General features: G+C 38.8%; 1 protein-coding gene across 2 annotated transcripts in view; it reads right to left on the bottom strand.

Annotated features, from left to right (window-relative positions):
• Window positions 1–18,047, bottom strand: part of NOL10 (nucleolar protein 10) — a 119,047-nt gene that overhangs the window by 24,528 nt on the left and 76,472 nt on the right. For both annotated transcript variants that reach the window (XM_002758034.7, XM_008981135.5), the window contains 4 exons: window positions 8,574–8,700; window positions 4,287–4,366; window positions 3,987–4,085; window positions 3,048–3,137 (listed from right to left, as the gene is read on the bottom strand). In XM_002758034.7, the coding sequence (XP_002758080.3) occupies window positions 3,048–3,137; window positions 3,987–4,085; window positions 4,287–4,366; window positions 8,574–8,700 (396 nt within the window). The remainder of the gene's footprint in view (window positions 1–3,047; window positions 3,138–3,986; window positions 4,086–4,286; window positions 4,367–8,573; window positions 8,701–18,047) is intronic.

Here is an 18,047-nt window from a genome sequence, read left to right as displayed (position 1 = left end):
ACGATACGGCTACAAAGATCGCATTTCCACTTATGAACAGCTGAAGAGAAACTGCTGTTTGATAGAAGAATATAAGAATTTCTAAGGTTTTTCCTCCTTTCCACTTGAAGTAAAATGGTAACAGCTTGGTAATTCTTTTCAAGGTTACCCACAAAGAGGTTCTGAAATAATCAAGCGCCATCCTGATAGCTAATTAGAGAATATGTAGCAACAAAAAGAGAGAACGCTGACAGAACGTAGATTTGACTGGAGATAACAGAAAGGCAGGTCCCTGATTCGCATGGTGCCAACAGGAAGGAGTTGCCAAGGAGTGCAGTGAAAGAACACAAGGTGCCCCAACAAGACGGCTCCAATTTCAGTTATCTCTGCTCATCAACTGAGTATGGGCATAAAGCATAACTCCGCTACCAGCTCTTTAGTCCACAAATCCCTATGTAAATAATGGGTCACTTTTTCCAAAGCCTGTCAGTGACTGGTCACCGCGTCACACGGGGTGATGTGCAATGAACCTCCTCTTCAGTTCACACAGACAGGAAGCATGTAACTGCTGCATTGCTTCTTTAGATAACAAAGATAAACTCCTGTGACATTTACAAAAAAGGACAATTTAGAACCAGTCAACAAGATGAAACTGCAACAACAAAAATGTGAATCACATTTAAAGGGAGTTACAGAAGAATGAGCCAGCCGTGGGAATGCGGCTGCTGTTGCTGGCTGCCACGCTAGGTCTGTAGCGAGAGGACCACGTGATGGTGAAATGCTGAAAATAAATGAGGAAAGCAGTTGTGACAAAAAGAAGAGAAGTATCCCAGTGGAAGTGATGCTGGCAAAAAACCTCATATTAAAGGAACTCTCAGAGACTGTTCATAATGTCAAAAGAGCAAAGGATAAAACGTCAGAAGCTTGTCCAAACTCAGAAAATGAGTACGACAGTTTGCTGAGGCAAAGAAAAATGCTGGCTCCTTATCCAAAGTTTAGGAGTAGAAAAAAGTAAGCACTGTTCCAAGTCATACTGACGAGTATTATTTTAACAGAGAAAGAACATCTTCAATTATGCTTTTCTTCCTAATGTTTGAAATTACAATATACTAAGAAGATCCTAGTTTTCCAATTTTTAAATAAACAGTAAGAGAGTTTTTACTGTTTCGTCAAAAATGTTGAAAGGCATGAAACAATGCTAATTTTCCCGACTATGAAGACTGCTCTGCATATGTCAATTTGTGAGGCCATTTCTAGCATCCTGCACTGACTACGGTGCATTCTAAATCTTCTCTGGCTGCTCTCAACCTTAACAAAGGTCTACCAAAGAAATGGGGCAAGGGAAGAGCCCATTTTGATACTCACAGGGCCTTACAAAAGGGCTCTGGTATACTACGCAGCACCAAGTAGCAAAATTAAATTGTAACTGAAGTGTTCCCGCCTCTATCAGATGATAGGGACTCTGGCATAAAACACAGATAGGAAGGCAAACATCTGCAGCCTAAATTAGCTCCACTCTCCACCTATTGAAGCCTTAGGGAGTGTACATCCAAAGATCACTTCCATTTAGCTTTTACTGTGAAATGACATTATGAAGCTGTAAAGTTACCTCCCTAATCATGCTTAGGCTTGGCTAACAAGATCAGTGTGAAATGCTCTGAGGAGAGAGTCACACAGCAGGAAGCACTTGTATTTTAAACACTTGACATACACACACATTTATACACACTGGTATAACTTCGGAAGGTGCAGAGCCATAGCACATAGACATAAATTCAAATAGTAGTAAGTTTAAAGAATTATTACAACATTGGCATACTATTCATGTCATGAAAACGGAAACAGAAAAGCCCTCTACTTAAAAGAGGCTTCTATAAATTAAAATTTAAATAATATATTAAAAGAATGTAATAGACCAGAATGAGGGGATGCAGGGAGAGGCTAAGGAAGCAGAAGACAGCAAGAGGGAGTCTTGAGTATGAATCCATTTGGAAATGGCAGCTCGAAGAATGCCCAGCTCCTCTTGCACGTTACAGATGAAAAACGGTGACCCAGTGAAGATGAGCAACCACCCAAGATTACATAACCAGTATACAAAGAACTAGGAACAAGACCCTTTAGTTGCAGTCCCTGAGCATTAAGGCACAGAACAGAAATAAAGACAAAAGGAGTTCACTCATCTTAGATGCATGTACCTGGGTAAAAACCAGAGGACAGAGAATAAGCTAGCAAAAAACCTCCCGAAGACACCACACAGCTGGCCCAAAGCTACAAGGTCAGCTCCTTACTCAGAGTTAGGTTCTGCACGCTGTCTCAGGGATCAGTTCTTTCCAACTCACTCGAGCACATAACCAAGCCTGGCTATCTGCCTGCCTCATCTAAGCAGAGAAGAAAACAGGACTGGGAAGGACCCAGGTACTCTTCATATATCTGCAAAAAACTAGAAAAATCTTACCTCTGGACAATATCAACTAAAAAAAGTGCTTTCATTTATTTCCTGACTCATCTTTGTCTACTAGCATGTGAACAGAGGAAAGCAGGAGGAAGTTACACTCCGGCCTGCATACTCCTAAGAACGCCAAGTCTAAGTAAAAATCGGTTACTTCTAAAGTTATAAACAAAGAAGAACCATAATCTAAATGTCTAACAATAGGAGGATTAAGTCAATTATACTCACTCCATAAAACAGAATACGCAGCCATTAAAAATATTTACAAAGAATTTTTAACAAAATGGGAAACCACCTGTGTTATTTTAAAGGATCAGAATAAACATTTTACACATACAAGACTCTTGCTATTATATTTCTAATTTTGAGACAAATAAGACTGGAAGAAAACGCACTAAAATATTAATGATGCCATTCTCTGGTATAAGAATTCTAAGGGTAGCTTTCTTCTTGATATTCTTTTCTATTTTCCAGACTTCCCATCTTGAGCTTATACTAATCTTATCATCAGGAAAGAAAAAGCCCTACATGTATTTCTAAAGTAAAAAGAAATGACAAAAAAGATGTAAGCTGCTATCAAGAAAACGCGGGAACAATTTGTCAACACTTTTCATCTTACCTTAGCTTTCTTCTTCCACGAAGACTTTTGTTTCTCCTCTTCTTCCTCAATTAATTTAAGTGCCAGCTCTTTGTTAACTTTTGGCAATTTCTAATAAAGAGAAAATAAAAGCTGATATTTTATTTTAAAAGCTAATGTATTTACATTTTAGCTTAAAGGTTAATAGTTCTGTAAGGAGTACAATATCATAAATAGGAGATAAATAATTCTTATTTTTAAAATTTCATTATCCCCCTAGTAGGAAATGTAGAAATAGGTGGTGTTACTGCGTGGGCCGCATGGCACAAAAGCAGCAACCCCAGCTTACTGCTGGGAAACTCGCCCTCATGTCTTTTCCCAGGGCACTGAGAGGCAGCACACTGGCTCATGCCTGTAATCCCAGCACTTTGGGAGGCCAAGTTGGGAGGCTCACATGAGCCCTGAAGTTCAAGACCAGCCTAGGCAACATAGCAAAATCCTGTCTCTACTAAAACTACAAAAAATTAGCTAGGGATGGTAGTGCGTGCCTGTAGTCCTAGCTACTTGGGAGGCTGACGTAGGAGGATCACTTGAGCTCAGGAGGTTGAGGCTGCAGTGGGCTCTGGTTGGTAAGCCAAAGGTCAGTAAGAAAGGGGATTAGCAAAGCCCCCATATTCCAAAAATGGAAAACCCATTTAAAAATGCTATCAGATTTTTAGTGGAGGTGACAATATCAATCATCCTAGCATTATTTCCCACCGTACAATTACTACAGAGATCATAATGCTAAAATTGTAAAGAGTTTTGCACCCTCATGACAAACATGACACACAGATGACAAACTATACCAAAAATATTAGTAAAAGATGCAAATTAAAGATGGAAAACCAAGAAAAGACAGGCAGATCTCTTTGAAATAATACACAAAATGAAAAGTAAGTACTCTTCTCTGATAAACTCAATAGTAACTCTAATATTTACCTTCAACTGGACTCTCTGTGCACGTGTTTCTTCTATTTTCTGTCGTATTTTATCTTTCCTATATTCTTCATAAGCAAATGGATTTACCATCAGTTTCACCTTTTCAAAATGAAAAAAGTTTTGGAAAATAAAAGAATGGCATTTAGTAATATCGTTTTCATATACACCGCGACGGTTATGCCAAAGAACAGGCAGGTCCCTACAAATCCTATTTATGTTTTATGAAGGGTAAGTAGTGAGGAAATGACTATAGACTGCTCTTAGTTTCCTGAAACACAGTAGCTGTAGTTTTGCATTTACCTTGTGATAGAGTCTTATATCCATGAAAAACCCATGCATATATGCCCGGAGGAAAGGCGAGCCAACGAGGTGTGTGAGCCCTGGGAAAGGTTAAACAGAGGAGAGCATGTCCTTAAGCAATACTCATTAACATTAACTGCTTTTCTTGTACAACGGTTTGATTACAGTAAGATTTCACTTCAAAGTAACACTTTAAGGATTAGAATTACTAATCTCTGATATCTACAGAGAACATTTAATCTACTTCAGCAATAACGTCCTTATTTATTTTAAATGAAATAATACTGCACACAGAAATGATGAGAAAGTCCTTATGCACTATGACAGAGAGGGTTCCCTTATACCCCGAGTGGTCCTCAGATTTTTTATTTCCACAAACTAGTTCAATTTAGAAAATAATACTGGGGATCAAGAGTAAGTTGCCAAATTGAAATGCGAAGGGCGAGAAGAGAAACATTGTTATCTCCCACCATCTGCAAAAACAAAGGACACTCACAAAAACAATAAAGAACCGTCTTCCAAGAAAACAGCTGACAAATTCCTAGCACCACATAGAAACATACATACGTGCAAATCAATACTCACATCACACATGCACTCTTCATCAAAGACCAATGAAAAGTCCGCTGCCGGTCAGGATTTGAGAACCCTGCCTCAAACAATACCTTTCAGAGTTTCCCAGTTTTAATAGGTTACACTTAGAATTTATGGTGCTGATGGTCACATAAGAATGCTCTGCCTACGTTATAGAAATTATTTATTACTTGCAAATACTGACACAGAGAAAGGTTGAGACTATCTTCAAAATAAGGCCACATGTGATGTACTAACACGTGGGACACTTGTGGTATATGTCAGTGGTCCCCAACCCTTTTGGCTCCAGGGACTGGTTTTGTGGAAGACAATTTTTCCATGGATTGGGGAAGGGATAGTTTCAGGACGAAACTGTTCCACCTCAGATCATCAAGCATTAGATTCTCATTAAGGGGCATGCGACCTAGATCCCTTGCACGTGCAGTACACAAGAGGGTTCCCACTCCTATGAGAATCTATTGCCACTGCTGGAAGGAGGTGGAGCTCAGGCAGCCATGCTCACTTGACACTCACCTCCTATGTGGCCGGGTTAGTAGCAGGCCATAGACTGGTACGGGTCCATGGCCCAGGGGTTGGAGACCCCTGGTATAAGTGACTGTCTTTCTAAGGAAAACATTACTGTAATTTCCAAATTTTAGTAATACACATCCATCTAGACCTGAAAATCAAGTGCTCGGCAAAATCATATAGTAGTATAAAATAGTATACCTTATAGAACAATATAAAAAGCAAAACTAAATTTGGGATACTCTCATAAAAGAATTCTAAAACTTGGTTAGGAAAATACTGTCAAAGAATTCATTAGGTTAATAAAAATATGGGGTTTGAACTTTCACAGTGGAGTCTTAAAAAAGTCCTTCCTCCACGTGTATATTCTCTAATCCTTCCTCAGGATGAGGGTCTGATTAACCACTACATTGTAAAACACACATACCAGTGATTGCAAAAGTAATTGTTTGTTCCCTTTATTAATGTCACAGAATTACTCCAAGTCAGGTCATAAATAAAAACCGAGTGGAGTGCTTTTCACAGTGAAACAATCCTAACCCGAGAATTGGATGCAGCAGCATTTCCTACAGGTAACTCCATGGATCCCTAGTCCCAAGAGATCTGAGAAAAAAGGGCTCCGTGGTCAGGTAGGTTTGGGAAAAGATTCATACTTTCCTCCCCTGTTCGGAGATTTACAATGTAAGAAGTGTGTGAGGTAAAGATATGGATTTAACTGTGCTTAACCTAGCAGTTCCCACATTTATTTGCCACAAATCTCCTAAAATAACTGTGCTGAATATTTTCCAAGCATTTCCTGATTCATTCTCCAAGCAACCCTATGGGTAGGGACCAATATAATTCTAATTTTACAGATGAGGAAACCAAGGCTTAAAGAGGCTAAGTGAATTGGCCAAGTTGTGCAGATATTAAGTGAGAGAGGTGGGATGTAAACCCATGTCAGTCTACATGAAGTGCCCATGATACCAGCCACTTGCTATCCACCCAGTCCTTTTTACAGAAGTAATACTCTAAAGAACGCACTGTGGGAAATACCAAGCTATAAGATCTGCTATTGGGTATATCCGGGAAGAGTCAGAACTTGCAAATATTCAATATGCTAATGCTGCACTAAGAATAATCTTAGAAAGTAAGGGAAGTTCATTACTTCCACTCTTAAGATATTCTATTTAGAAGATTTTATATATTATGGAGAAATGATAAAGGCTCATTTGATATCAAAAGATATTAGTAATACACATAAAATGCTTTCTAGTATGACTGTCGTTATGTTGAATATTATATCTATTTCTATAGTTTTAAAAATGAGCAGGGTAATTCCATTTTAACAACATATACCTAAACTTAAATAACTGCTTTCTTCACTCAAAATAAACCCAGTATAGAGATTGAAAAAGAACCCACAATGTACTAAACATAGTAGTTTACAAAAAAAAATCCAAAGAACAATTGACTTTTTTTCCTTCCATTTAAGAACGTAGGTGAGTGTGACACAGCATATTATGAAAATTATGTTGGAGATACTTAAGAAGGTACTTCAGTAAGAACCTATTTCATTTGTAAGTCATTTTTTAAAAGGCTAAATTCAACTCTTTTTTGATAGTAATTGATAGAAAGCAATTTTGCCTGAATTAACTGTGCTATGAGAGATGGGTTAAACAGGAAATTTAATTAATCTAATGGCAACAGTTCCACATCTATTTGTTCCAAAGACAACTAAGTTGCCTCGACTTGTATCGTCTAAATCTTCCCACTCTCAGTAACTTCTGATGCAGCCCTCTGCCAGCAGAACAAGATGAGCACCATTTACTCTAATTTAGAGGAGTGCTAGGAAAGCAGGCCCAATGTGTCCCGCAGGGGCTGGGATGGCTGGGGGAAGAGCATGGACTCCGGGTTTAAAGCCCAACTCTCAAGTTTACTATCACTGAAACCATGGGCCATGTACATTTATCTTTTTTCTGCCTCAGTTTCCTTATCTAATGAAATCATAATAGTATCCAATCCATATGGATGTGAAGATTAGATGAGTTACATGTAGAACATTTAGAATACTGCTGGCACATGCTGGGTGCAGTGGCTCATACCTGTAATCCCAGCACTTTGAAAGGCCAAGGTAAGTGGATCACCAGAGGCTGGGAGTTCAAGACCAGCCTGGCCAACATGGTGAAACCCCATCTCACCAGGCTGCATGGCAGCACATATCTGTAATCTTAGCTACTTGGGAAGCTGAGGCAGGAGAATCACTTGAGCCTGGGAGGTGGAGGTTGCTGTAAGACAAGATCGGGCCACTGTACTCCAGTCTGGGTGACAGAACAAGACTGTCTCAAAAAAAAAAAAAAAAATGATATAGCCCTATATCATAAGTATTTGCTCTTCTTTTAAGACACTTCTTGGCTTGTGACCTTTAAACATAAACTGACTATTCAGGTTCTTCTACATGGGAAGTTTCAATGTCACTTTTTTTTTTTTAGACAGCCTTTCGCTCTTTCGGCACAGGCTGGAGTGCAGTGGCGCAATCTCCGCTCACTGCAACTCCGCCTCCCAGGTTCAAGTGATTCTCCTGCCTCAGCCTCCCGAGTAGTTGGGATTACAGGCACATGCCACCACGCCTGGCTAATTTTGTATTTTTAGTAGACACAGCGTTTCATCATGTTGGCCAGGCTGGTCTCAAACTCCTGACCTCAGGTGATCTGCCTGCCTTTGGCCTCCCGAAGTGCTGGGATTACATGTGTGAGTCACTGCACCTGACGTCAACGTTGATATCACTTCTACATTTTGGATTGGGTCTTTTATAATCAATATCTAAAAGAAAGGCAGAAATCATTTACTTGCCATCTCTGAGATATTTTTAAAACCTTATGCTTCAGATAGGACTGGGGGAAAAAAAATCACTGCTTTCGTGACAATCTGTTTCCTTTATATAGCTAGTGTGTTAAAAGAAATTATTTGCTAAAATAAATTCTCATTTAAAGTACAAAAAAGCTTCAGTAGGTTAAATGACCTGAACTTTTCTCTAAGGAGAAAGGTTACAAATTTGACAATTTATAATATGTTTAATATCTGATTTGGCAGAAAGGGAAGATTTGGGAGATGAGGTAAACATGGCTCAGCCAATTCTAATGTTGAAAGCTAAAAAAAAAGTAGAAATAAAAAGATTTCATAATAATTTTATAATAATTTTTTTACCTAAATTTTCAAGGTCTTTCTTGGTGACAAATTTGTAATCATCATAGACTGTGCTTTCTGGATTCTCTTCTAATTCTTCGGTCAAGTTGTCTAAGAAGGAACACCACCGAGGAGCAGGACCCAAAACCTGTTGGTGTTTATGAGCAGGTCAGCAGAGGCACAGTTCACCACGCCATCCAAGTCTCAGTTATTTATAACCAAGTTCTTTAAATATGATTTCGAAATCCATTTTTCTATCAGAAGTATTGACAAATATATACGATACGTATAATGACAAGTATACACCGGAAGAGAATAAACAAAGTAGTAAATGCTTAGGCTTTTAAGAGAAAACAATCTCAGTCTAGGGCACAAAAGTATGAATGAATATTCTTATACTAGAAGAACCATCAAAATACAGATAAATAATTCAGGTACATAACATCCAACCATCCTTCCTTCAAAATACTACCAGAATTCTATAAAAGCATTATTTGGTATGAAAGATTTTTTAAGTTTGCCAAACAAAAGTCCAAAAGAAAAAATACCTTTTTTAAAAAAAACAGTATTTATTATTATTATTATTTGTAGAGATAGGATTTTGCCATGTTACCCAGGCTGGTCTTGAATTCCTGGGCTCAAGTTACCACACTCCACCCAAAATTACTTTCTTTTAAGATTTTTCAACTAATTACTTGACAATTACATTCCATTCTGTATGGTCCACTTCATTTAATTCATTTAACTCATTAACAACTAAAATTCTAGGCTACAGTTAATGGCAATATATTGTATTCTTGAAAATTGCTAAGAGAATAGATTTTAAATGTTCTCATTACAAAAAATGTAATGCAAATGTTAATTAGCTCAATTTAGCCATTCCATCACATATACATGTTTCAAAACACCATGTTGTACACAACAAATACATATAATCTTTATTTGCCATTAAAAAAATAGTGACTTTTTAAAGATTTCTGTATAAAGAATTCCTCAAAACTAAATGGGTGACCAGGCTCCACAAGTTATCACCTGAAAGGCTGAGAAACAAACGGCTGAAGAGAATTATAACCAACTAATAAGATATGAATCATTAAGGTTATAATCCAACGTTGAAAAAAATATAATCCAACTACTTTCATGAAATAATATGATCGCTCTGTACATTTTTGCTATTGATATAAATCTTTCCCAACAAAATGCCACACCAGCTGAGGTCAATGTATGCCAAAGGAAACCTGCTCAGTCAACAGAGAAAATATGTTAATGAAATCCTCCCTTAAGCTGGAGGTATTCTGACAAGAGAACACTGGGCTCGGACAAAATGGAACTTCCAGTGGTGACTTAACCTGTTTTTTTCAGTAGCAATCAGGCATACCGGAAAAAAACCCAGAAATCATAATGAAAATTATTAAATCTAGCTTCAACCATTTGTAGAAGGAAGAGAATTACAACAAAGAAAAACAGCCCCTGTTAACAACGTCTTCAAATGAAAAGTAGATGTTAGATATGGCTATATTAATTTAGTTATATTATTTTGCCTGATTAGAAAGGGCGACTCTCTTCACCCCAATACAGCATGAGAGAGTCTTACAGAGAAATTTCATATTAGCACAATCTACAATTTTAAAAAATAGAAGCAAAGGTTTTTATATGCTAAGTGGTTTGACTCCAGCCATTAAAGACAGACTCAAGAAATGCAAGGCGTTGTTTAAAAATTCATATCCAACACTTTTTAAAAGAACTCCTATGGTTTTAAGCAATTTTAGGACAGTAGCTTGAAGCCAACAACTAAATGCTACCACATACAAAGCACTGTGCTAAGCTGAAGACTGACCACGATCTCCCTGAAGAAGTTTAAAATCCAGCTGGAGCGCATATGTGTTCTTGCATGTGCACACGCATGCGCACACACACACCATGTGCAACGAGCTCAGAATGCACTGAGTCCAGGGGGAGGATGCTGGAAACAACAGAGATGCTGCGGACACCGAATAAGTCTATTTGAAAGGACTTCATGTTGGAATGCGCACATGAGCAAGCTAGGAAATCACAGGGCATCTTCTGATGTTGAGAGAGTTGAGGACCTTGTAACTACAGGGGTAGGTATCTGCTTCCAGTGAGTCATAAATCGGAAAATGCAAAGCTCTATCAGATAATGGTGTACTCCCTAAGACAGTAAGTTTTCTTCTTTCAGACGAGATCAAAGTATGCTATTATCTCTTCTTTAGAATATCCAAGATACTGTCCTCTGAGGAGATGAAGATGAGAGACATCTGTTTTGTAAACTGCTGAATTTTTAGTACCTAGAACAGTGCCTGCCAAAGAGTAGGTGCTCAATAACTATGTGACAAATAAATCTAGTCATGTATAAAACACATTGTGAATTTCATACACACAAAGTACTAAAACTTAAAGGGTTCTCTCTGGCAAAAGCGTATTTCTAAATTGGTCTAATATTCCTTATTCAAGATAAGAACACTCAAATACCTCACCATAAACCTACTGAATATATGAACACTCCTGGCGCAAGATCTATCTTGACTCCTATGCAAAGGTACACTGGTTACCCAGAGGACCTCAAAATGAAATAGTTCCACCTTTAAATCAATCATAAACATGGGCGTCGAAGACAAAAAAAGATGATACTGTGTGCACTGACTTTCGGAGGTGAGGGCAGAAATGCTAAAACAGTCTAGATCTAAATTTCCTTTCACATGAAATGTGAAAGTAAATTCTCTTTTGTAATGTTCCATAATATTCTTTCTGATTATCTAGATTTTAATGGAAGTGGTTTAAACTGGCTATGAGAGGACAGGTCTAGTTATGGTAAATAATCTCTGCAATTAGATTCATGGCCATTACATTTTCTAGGAAAAAATATTTCCAACAAAAACAAAATTAAATCTAGTAGCTGACCTTATTAATCACATTTCCCAAGTTCCTTTTCAGAGAAAAAACATCAAAACCACCACCACAAAGTTGAAATTATCGATTTACATTTGTATAAACTGCAGGTTTGATCCACATTAGACCTCTCCTCAAATGCCTACTATTAAGTTGCAAAAGCAGTAGCTGGCTTAGCCAATAAGGAGGGCTCAACCACAGGCACGCCACACTCTCTGATGTACCTAAAATGACCACAGTGTCAATGTGTAAAATGTCCTTGCTGCCTTCGTAGCCACAGAATATGTTAAACCTCAACTAATCCTTTAAAATGTATTAATTTATTTTCTAAATTCCACATTTTACAACTTGAGGAAAACATCGTTTTTGGCCATATATGGACTATCACTGCTACCTCAAACTTTCCAGGTTTTCTTTTTTACTGCATTTTAGGTTTTGGGGTACATGTGAAGAACATGCAAGACTGTTGCATAGGTACACACATGGCAGTGTGATTTGCTGCCTTCCTCCCCTTCACCTATATCTGGCATTTCTCCCCATGCTATCTCTCCCCAACTCGCCACCCTCCGCTGTCCCTCTCCTATTTCCCCCGCAACAGACCCCAGTGTGTGATGCTCTCCTCCCTGTGTCCATGTGTTCTCATTGTTCAACACCCACCTATGAGTGAGAACATGCGGTATTTCATTTTCTGTTCTTGTGTCAGTTTGCTGAGAATGATGGTTTCCAGGTTTATCCATGTCGCTACGAAGGACATGAACTCATCGTTTTTGATGGCTGCATAATATTCCATGGTGTATATGTGCCACATTTTCCCTGTCCAGTCTATCGTTGATGGGCATTTGGGTTGGTTCCAGGTCTTTGCTATTGTAAACAGGGCTGCAATGAACATTCGTGTGCATGTGTCCTTATAGTAGAATGATTTATAATCCTTTGGATATATACCCAGTAATGGGATTGCTAGGTCAAATGGAATTTCTATGTCTAGGTCCTTGAGGAATTGCCACACTGTCTTCCACAATGGTTGAACTAATTTACACTCCCACCAACAGTGTAAAAGCATTCCTATTTCTTCACATCCTCTCCAGCATCTGTCTCCAGATTTTTAATGACTGCCATTCTAACTGGCATGAGATGGTATCTCAGTGTAGTTTTGACTTGCATTTCTCCAACGACCAAAGCATTTTTTCATGTTTTTTGGCCTCATGTATGTCTTCTTTTTTAAAGTGTCTGTTCATATCCTTTGCCCACTTTTGAATGGGCTTTTTTTTTCTTGTAAATCTGTTTTAGTTCTTTGTAAATTCTGGATATCAGCCCTTTGTCAGATGGGTAGACTGCAAAAATTTTTTTCCCATTCTGTTGGTTGCCGATTCACTCTAACGACTGCTTCTTTTGCCGTGCAGAAGCTGTGGAGTTTGATTAGGTCCCATTTGTCTATTTTGGCTTTTGTTGCCAATGCTTTTGGTGTCTGGTCATTAAGTCCTTGCCTACTCCTATGTCCTGAATGGTTTTGCCTAGATTTTCTTCTAGGGTTTTTATGGTGTCAGGTCTTATGTTTAAGTCTTTAATCCATCTGGAGTTAACTTTAGGGTAAGGTGTCAGGAAGGGGTCCAGTTTCTGCTTTCTGCACATGGCTAGCCAGTTTTCCCAACACCATATATTAAACAGGGAATCCTTTCCCCATTGCTTATTTTTGTCAGGTTTGTCAAAGATCGGATGGTTGTAGATATATTGTGTTGCCTCTGAGGCCTCTGTTCTATTCCATTGGTCTATATCTCTGTTTTGGTACCAGTACCATGCTGTTTTGATTACTGTAGCCTTGCAGTATAGTTTGAAGTCTGGTAGTGTGATTCCTCCCGCTGTGTTCTTTTTTCTTAGAATTGACTTGGCTATGTGGGCTCTCTTTTGGTTCCACATGAAGTTCAAGGTGTTTTTTTCCAGTTCTGTGAAGAAGGTCATTGGTAGCTTGATGGGGATAGCGCTCAATCTATAAATTGCTTTGGGCAGTATGGCCATTTTCACCATATTGATACTTCCTAACCATGAACATGGAATATTTCTCCATCTGTTTGTGTCCTCTCTTATTTCGCTGAGCAGTGGCTTGTAGTTCTCCTAGAAGAGGTTCTTTACGTTCCTTGTTAGTTGTATTCCTAGGTATTTTATTCTCTTTGTGACAATTGTGAATGGCAGTTCATTCTTGATTTGGCTTTCTTTAAGTCTGTTATTGGTGTATAGGAATGCTTGTGATTTTTGCACATTGACTTTGTAGCCTGAGACTTTGCTGAAGTTGCTTATCAGTTTCAGGAGATTTTGGGCTGAGATGATGGGGTCCTCTAGATATACAATCATGTTGTCTGCAAATAGAGACAATTTGACTTTCTCCTTTCCTATCTGAATACCCTTTATTTCTTTTTCTTGCCTGATTTCTCTGGCTAGAACTTTCAGTACTATATTGAATAGGAGTGGTGAGAGAGGGCATCCTTGTCTAGTGTCAGATTTCAAAGGGAATGCTTCCAGTTTTTGCCCATTCAGTATGATATTGACTGTTTGTTGTAAATAGCTTTTATTATTTTGAGATACATTCCATCAATACCTAGTTTATCGAGTGTTTTTAGCATAAAGGGCTGCTGAATTTTGTCAAATGCCTCCTCTGCATCAGTTGAGATAGTCATGTGTTTTTTGTCTTTGGTTCTGTTTATGTGGTGAATTACGTTTATAGACTTGCGTATGTTGAACCAGCCTTGCATCCCCGGGATGAATCCTACTTGATCATGATGGATGAGCTTTTTGATGCGCTGTTGCAATCGGCTTGCCAAGATTTTATTGAAGATTTTTGCCTCTATGTTCATCATGGATATTGGCCTGAAGTTTTCTTTTCTTGTTGAGTCTCTGCCGGGTTTTGGTATCAGGATGATGTTGGTCTCATAAAATGATTTGGGAAGGATTCCCTCTTTTTGGATTATTTGGAATAGTTTCAGAAGGAATGGTACCAGCTCCTCTTTGTATGTCTGGTAGAATTTGGCTGTGAACCCGTCTGGAACTGGGCCTTTTTTGTGTGGTAGGCTCTTCATTGCGGTCTCGACTTCTGCCCTTGTCATTGGTCTATTCGGGTTTGACTTCTTCCTGGTTGGCTTGGGAGGGTGCACGCTCCAGGTTTTCTGTCTTGGGTTTGACTTCTTCCTGGTTGGCTTGGGAGGAGGCAGGCTCCAGGTTTTCTGTCTCGGGTTTGACTTCTTCCTGGTTGGCTTGGGAGGAGGCACACTCCAGGTTTTCTGTCTTGGGTTTGACTTCTTCCTGGTTGGCTTGGGAGGAGGCAGGCTCCAGGTTTTCTGTCTTGGGTTTGACTTCTTCCTGGTTGGCTTGGGAGGGTGCACGCTCCAGGTTTTCTGTCTTGCTGTTACCCTGCTGTATTCTAGGCTTCAGTCACACCATGTTGCCCATGCTCGTCAATTTATAAGATTTTCTTTTTACTTTTTTAGAGATAGGTTCTGGCTGTGTTGCCTAGGCTGGTCTTGAAACCATGAGTTCAAGAGATCCTCCTGCCTCAGCCTCCAGAATAGCTAGAATTGTAGGCAGTGGCACGGTGCCCAGCAAGTATTTCTCAAACTCACAGGTCAGTATTAATAGAAGTAGAAAATTCAAAACTGGTCATCAGATTGCTAGAAAAGGGTAAGGTGGATCCCTTAGCAACTTTAATGGTAATCATATCAACCAATATAAATGGAAACAGTTGATTCTCCAAAATATGAAAGAATCTTTATGTACCAGCATGCTACAAGAAGGCCGCAACGCAAATGCACCCAAGTATCTGCTTGTGCCCATCCATTTGAGCAGAAGAATCCATTTTGAAGGACATGAAAACACATGCCATATGCCCAAGATTATCACTGCTTCTATGATTGCAATCTGCCTTTAAGATGTTAATCACAAAACTCAAAATTCTCATATATTCCTGTAATGGACTACAAGTGGGGAGGAAAAAGGGTAAATACTAAGAATCTTAGAGGCCAGGTGCAATGGCTCATGCCTAATCTCAGCACTTGGGAAGGCCAAAGCGAGAAGATTGCCTGAGCCCAGGAGTTCAAGACAGCCTGGGCAACACAGTGAGATCCTGTCTCTACAAAAATACATATTGCTGGCCACCCGCAGTGGCTCACACCTGTAATCCCAGCACTTTGAGAGGCTGAGGCGGGCAGATTGCTTGAGGTCAGGAGTTCGAGACCATCCTGGCCAACATGGTGAAACCCCATCTCTACTAAAAATACAAAAATTAGCTGGGCGTGGTGGCGTATGCCTGTACCCCCAGCTACTCAGGAGGCTGAGGTGTGAGAATTGCTTGAACCCAGGAGGTGGAGGTTGCGGTAAGCCAAGACTGCACCACTACACTCCAGCCTGGGTGACAGAATTAGACTCTCTCTCAAAAGAAAAAAAAAAAAAGCCATATTGTTAAAATTAGCTGGGCATGGTGCCATGTACCTGTAGTCCTAGTTATTATCCCAGGAGCATGGGATACAAGGGTTCCTTAAGCTCAGGATGGGAAGGCTGCAGTGAGCTATGATGGTACCACTGTTCTCCAGCCTGGGCAACAGTCAGACCCTGTCTCTAGAAACAATAAGAAAAATAAAATACATAAATAAATAAACTCCCTTTAGGGAGTTGAAAGAGGATACTCCTTCCCTTACTTTACTTTAGAAAAATCACTGTGCTACACCCCCAAGCTGTGCTGAGACAGAAAAAAAGACTGAGGATTACCAGATAAATGGCTTTAAAAGACCAAGGGTGATTAAAACAACAAAAAAGTCCTATTAATATTATAGACAAAGAACCAAAGTCTACTAACCCCATATAAATGCCATCACTTTTTTCCGCTTACTTATATTGCTACTGAGTATAATAAAGCATTTCATTATCTAACATACTAGTAATATAAAAAATTAGAAAATAATTGATAACACAGAACAGCCAATACATTTGTAATTATCATATTTTTAGAAATATTCTTTTTGGTTTTTTTTTTGAGACAGCATCTCCATCTGTATCCCAGGGTGGAGTGCAGTGGTGTGATCTCAGCTCACTGCAATCTTTGCCTCCCAGGTTCAAGCGATTCTCATGCCTCAGCCTCCTAAGTAGCTGGGATAACAGGCACGCACCACCATACCTGGCTAATTTTTTTGTATTTTTAGTAGAGATGGGGTTTTGCCATTTGGCCAGGCTGGTCTCGAACTCCTGACCTCAGGTGATCTGTCCACTTTGGCATCCCAAAGTCTGCGATTACAAGCCTAAGTCACAGTGGCCAGCCTAGAAATATTTTTTTTTACAAGGCTGGGCACTGTAGTGAGGCCTTGTGTCTACACAAAAAACACAAAATAAAAAAAATTAACCAGGAATAGTGGCATGTGCCTGTGGTTCCAGCTATTCCTAAGGCTGAGGTGGGAGGATCACTTGAGCTCAGCAGGTCAAGCTGTAGTGAGCCATGATCATGCCTCTGCACTCCAGCCTGGGCAACAGAGTAGGACCCTGTCTCAAAAAGAAAAAAAAAAAAAAGTATCACATGGAAAAATGACATGAGTATATTATTTTAATTTCAGGAATAAAACTGGAACCATAAAATGTAACAAGATAGATTTTAATTCAATTTTTATGCATCACGTATTTATTGAATTCTATGTTCATTATGTTCTAGGTGTAGTATGCCCTATAAAAATAGGTAGTAGAATGAAAACCAAAAGGAACAGAGTTGCTTCAAATACAGCCATACCTAAGTATTGATATAAGGAAGGACTAAATGATTCTTCATTTCTTCAACTTTATTCATTCATTCAAAAAGTTAACTGAGCATTTAGTAAAAGTTAAGTGCTAAAAGTCTTAACTTTACTTATGCTAAAACATAAGTAAAATAAAGTGTGGAAAACAATCAAGTACAATACAGTCGGATTGATGCCAAAACAGAAATTTTTAAAAGGTTCTAAGAAGTCCTTTATCTGCTGAGGCAGATGAGGAGAGCTTTGCAAGGGGCACTTGAACAAGGCCCTGAAAAACTGAGAGGCTATGGTTTCATAATCAGTAAAGCTTAACTGCCATACTAAATAGTTAGAATGTAATGCTATATAAAATGAAAATATCTCACTAATTATTAATTATAAAGAAGATGTTTAGTTAGGAGAATTGTCATTTTTACCTTTAGTGATCTTATACTACTACAATCCTAGAAATTCCATTTCAACATTTTTTATGTTTTAATGACACTATTCAACAGGTAAGAACTACATTTAGTGACTAGCAACAGCAGGGAGTTTGAATATAAAACAGTTTTACCACCTAGCAACCATATCAAGTATCTAGTTATTTTATTATACAACTGTTTTCAGGACACTCTAAAAATAGGTATCAATACCAATTCTGGAACTAGAACAATAATACAAACAATAACAACAACAAAAATCATAATAGCACCAGCAACCCAGCCGAGAGGTAGAGGGTTTTATCCCCCATTAGAACTTTTTTTTTTTTTTGAGATGGAGTCTCACTCTGTTGCCCAGGCTGGAGTGCAGTGGCGCAATCTTGGCTCACTGCAATCTCCGCCTCCCAGGT

The sequence above is a fragment of the Callithrix jacchus genome, chromosome 14, assembly GCF_049354715.1.
Source record: "Callithrix jacchus isolate 240 chromosome 14, calJac240_pri, whole genome shotgun sequence".
Classification (NCBI taxonomy): Eukaryota; Metazoa; Chordata; class Mammalia; order Primates; family Cebidae; genus Callithrix; species Callithrix jacchus.
The sequence above is the reverse complement of the archived record's forward strand: the minus strand, read 5'-3'. Positions and strand labels throughout refer to the sequence as shown.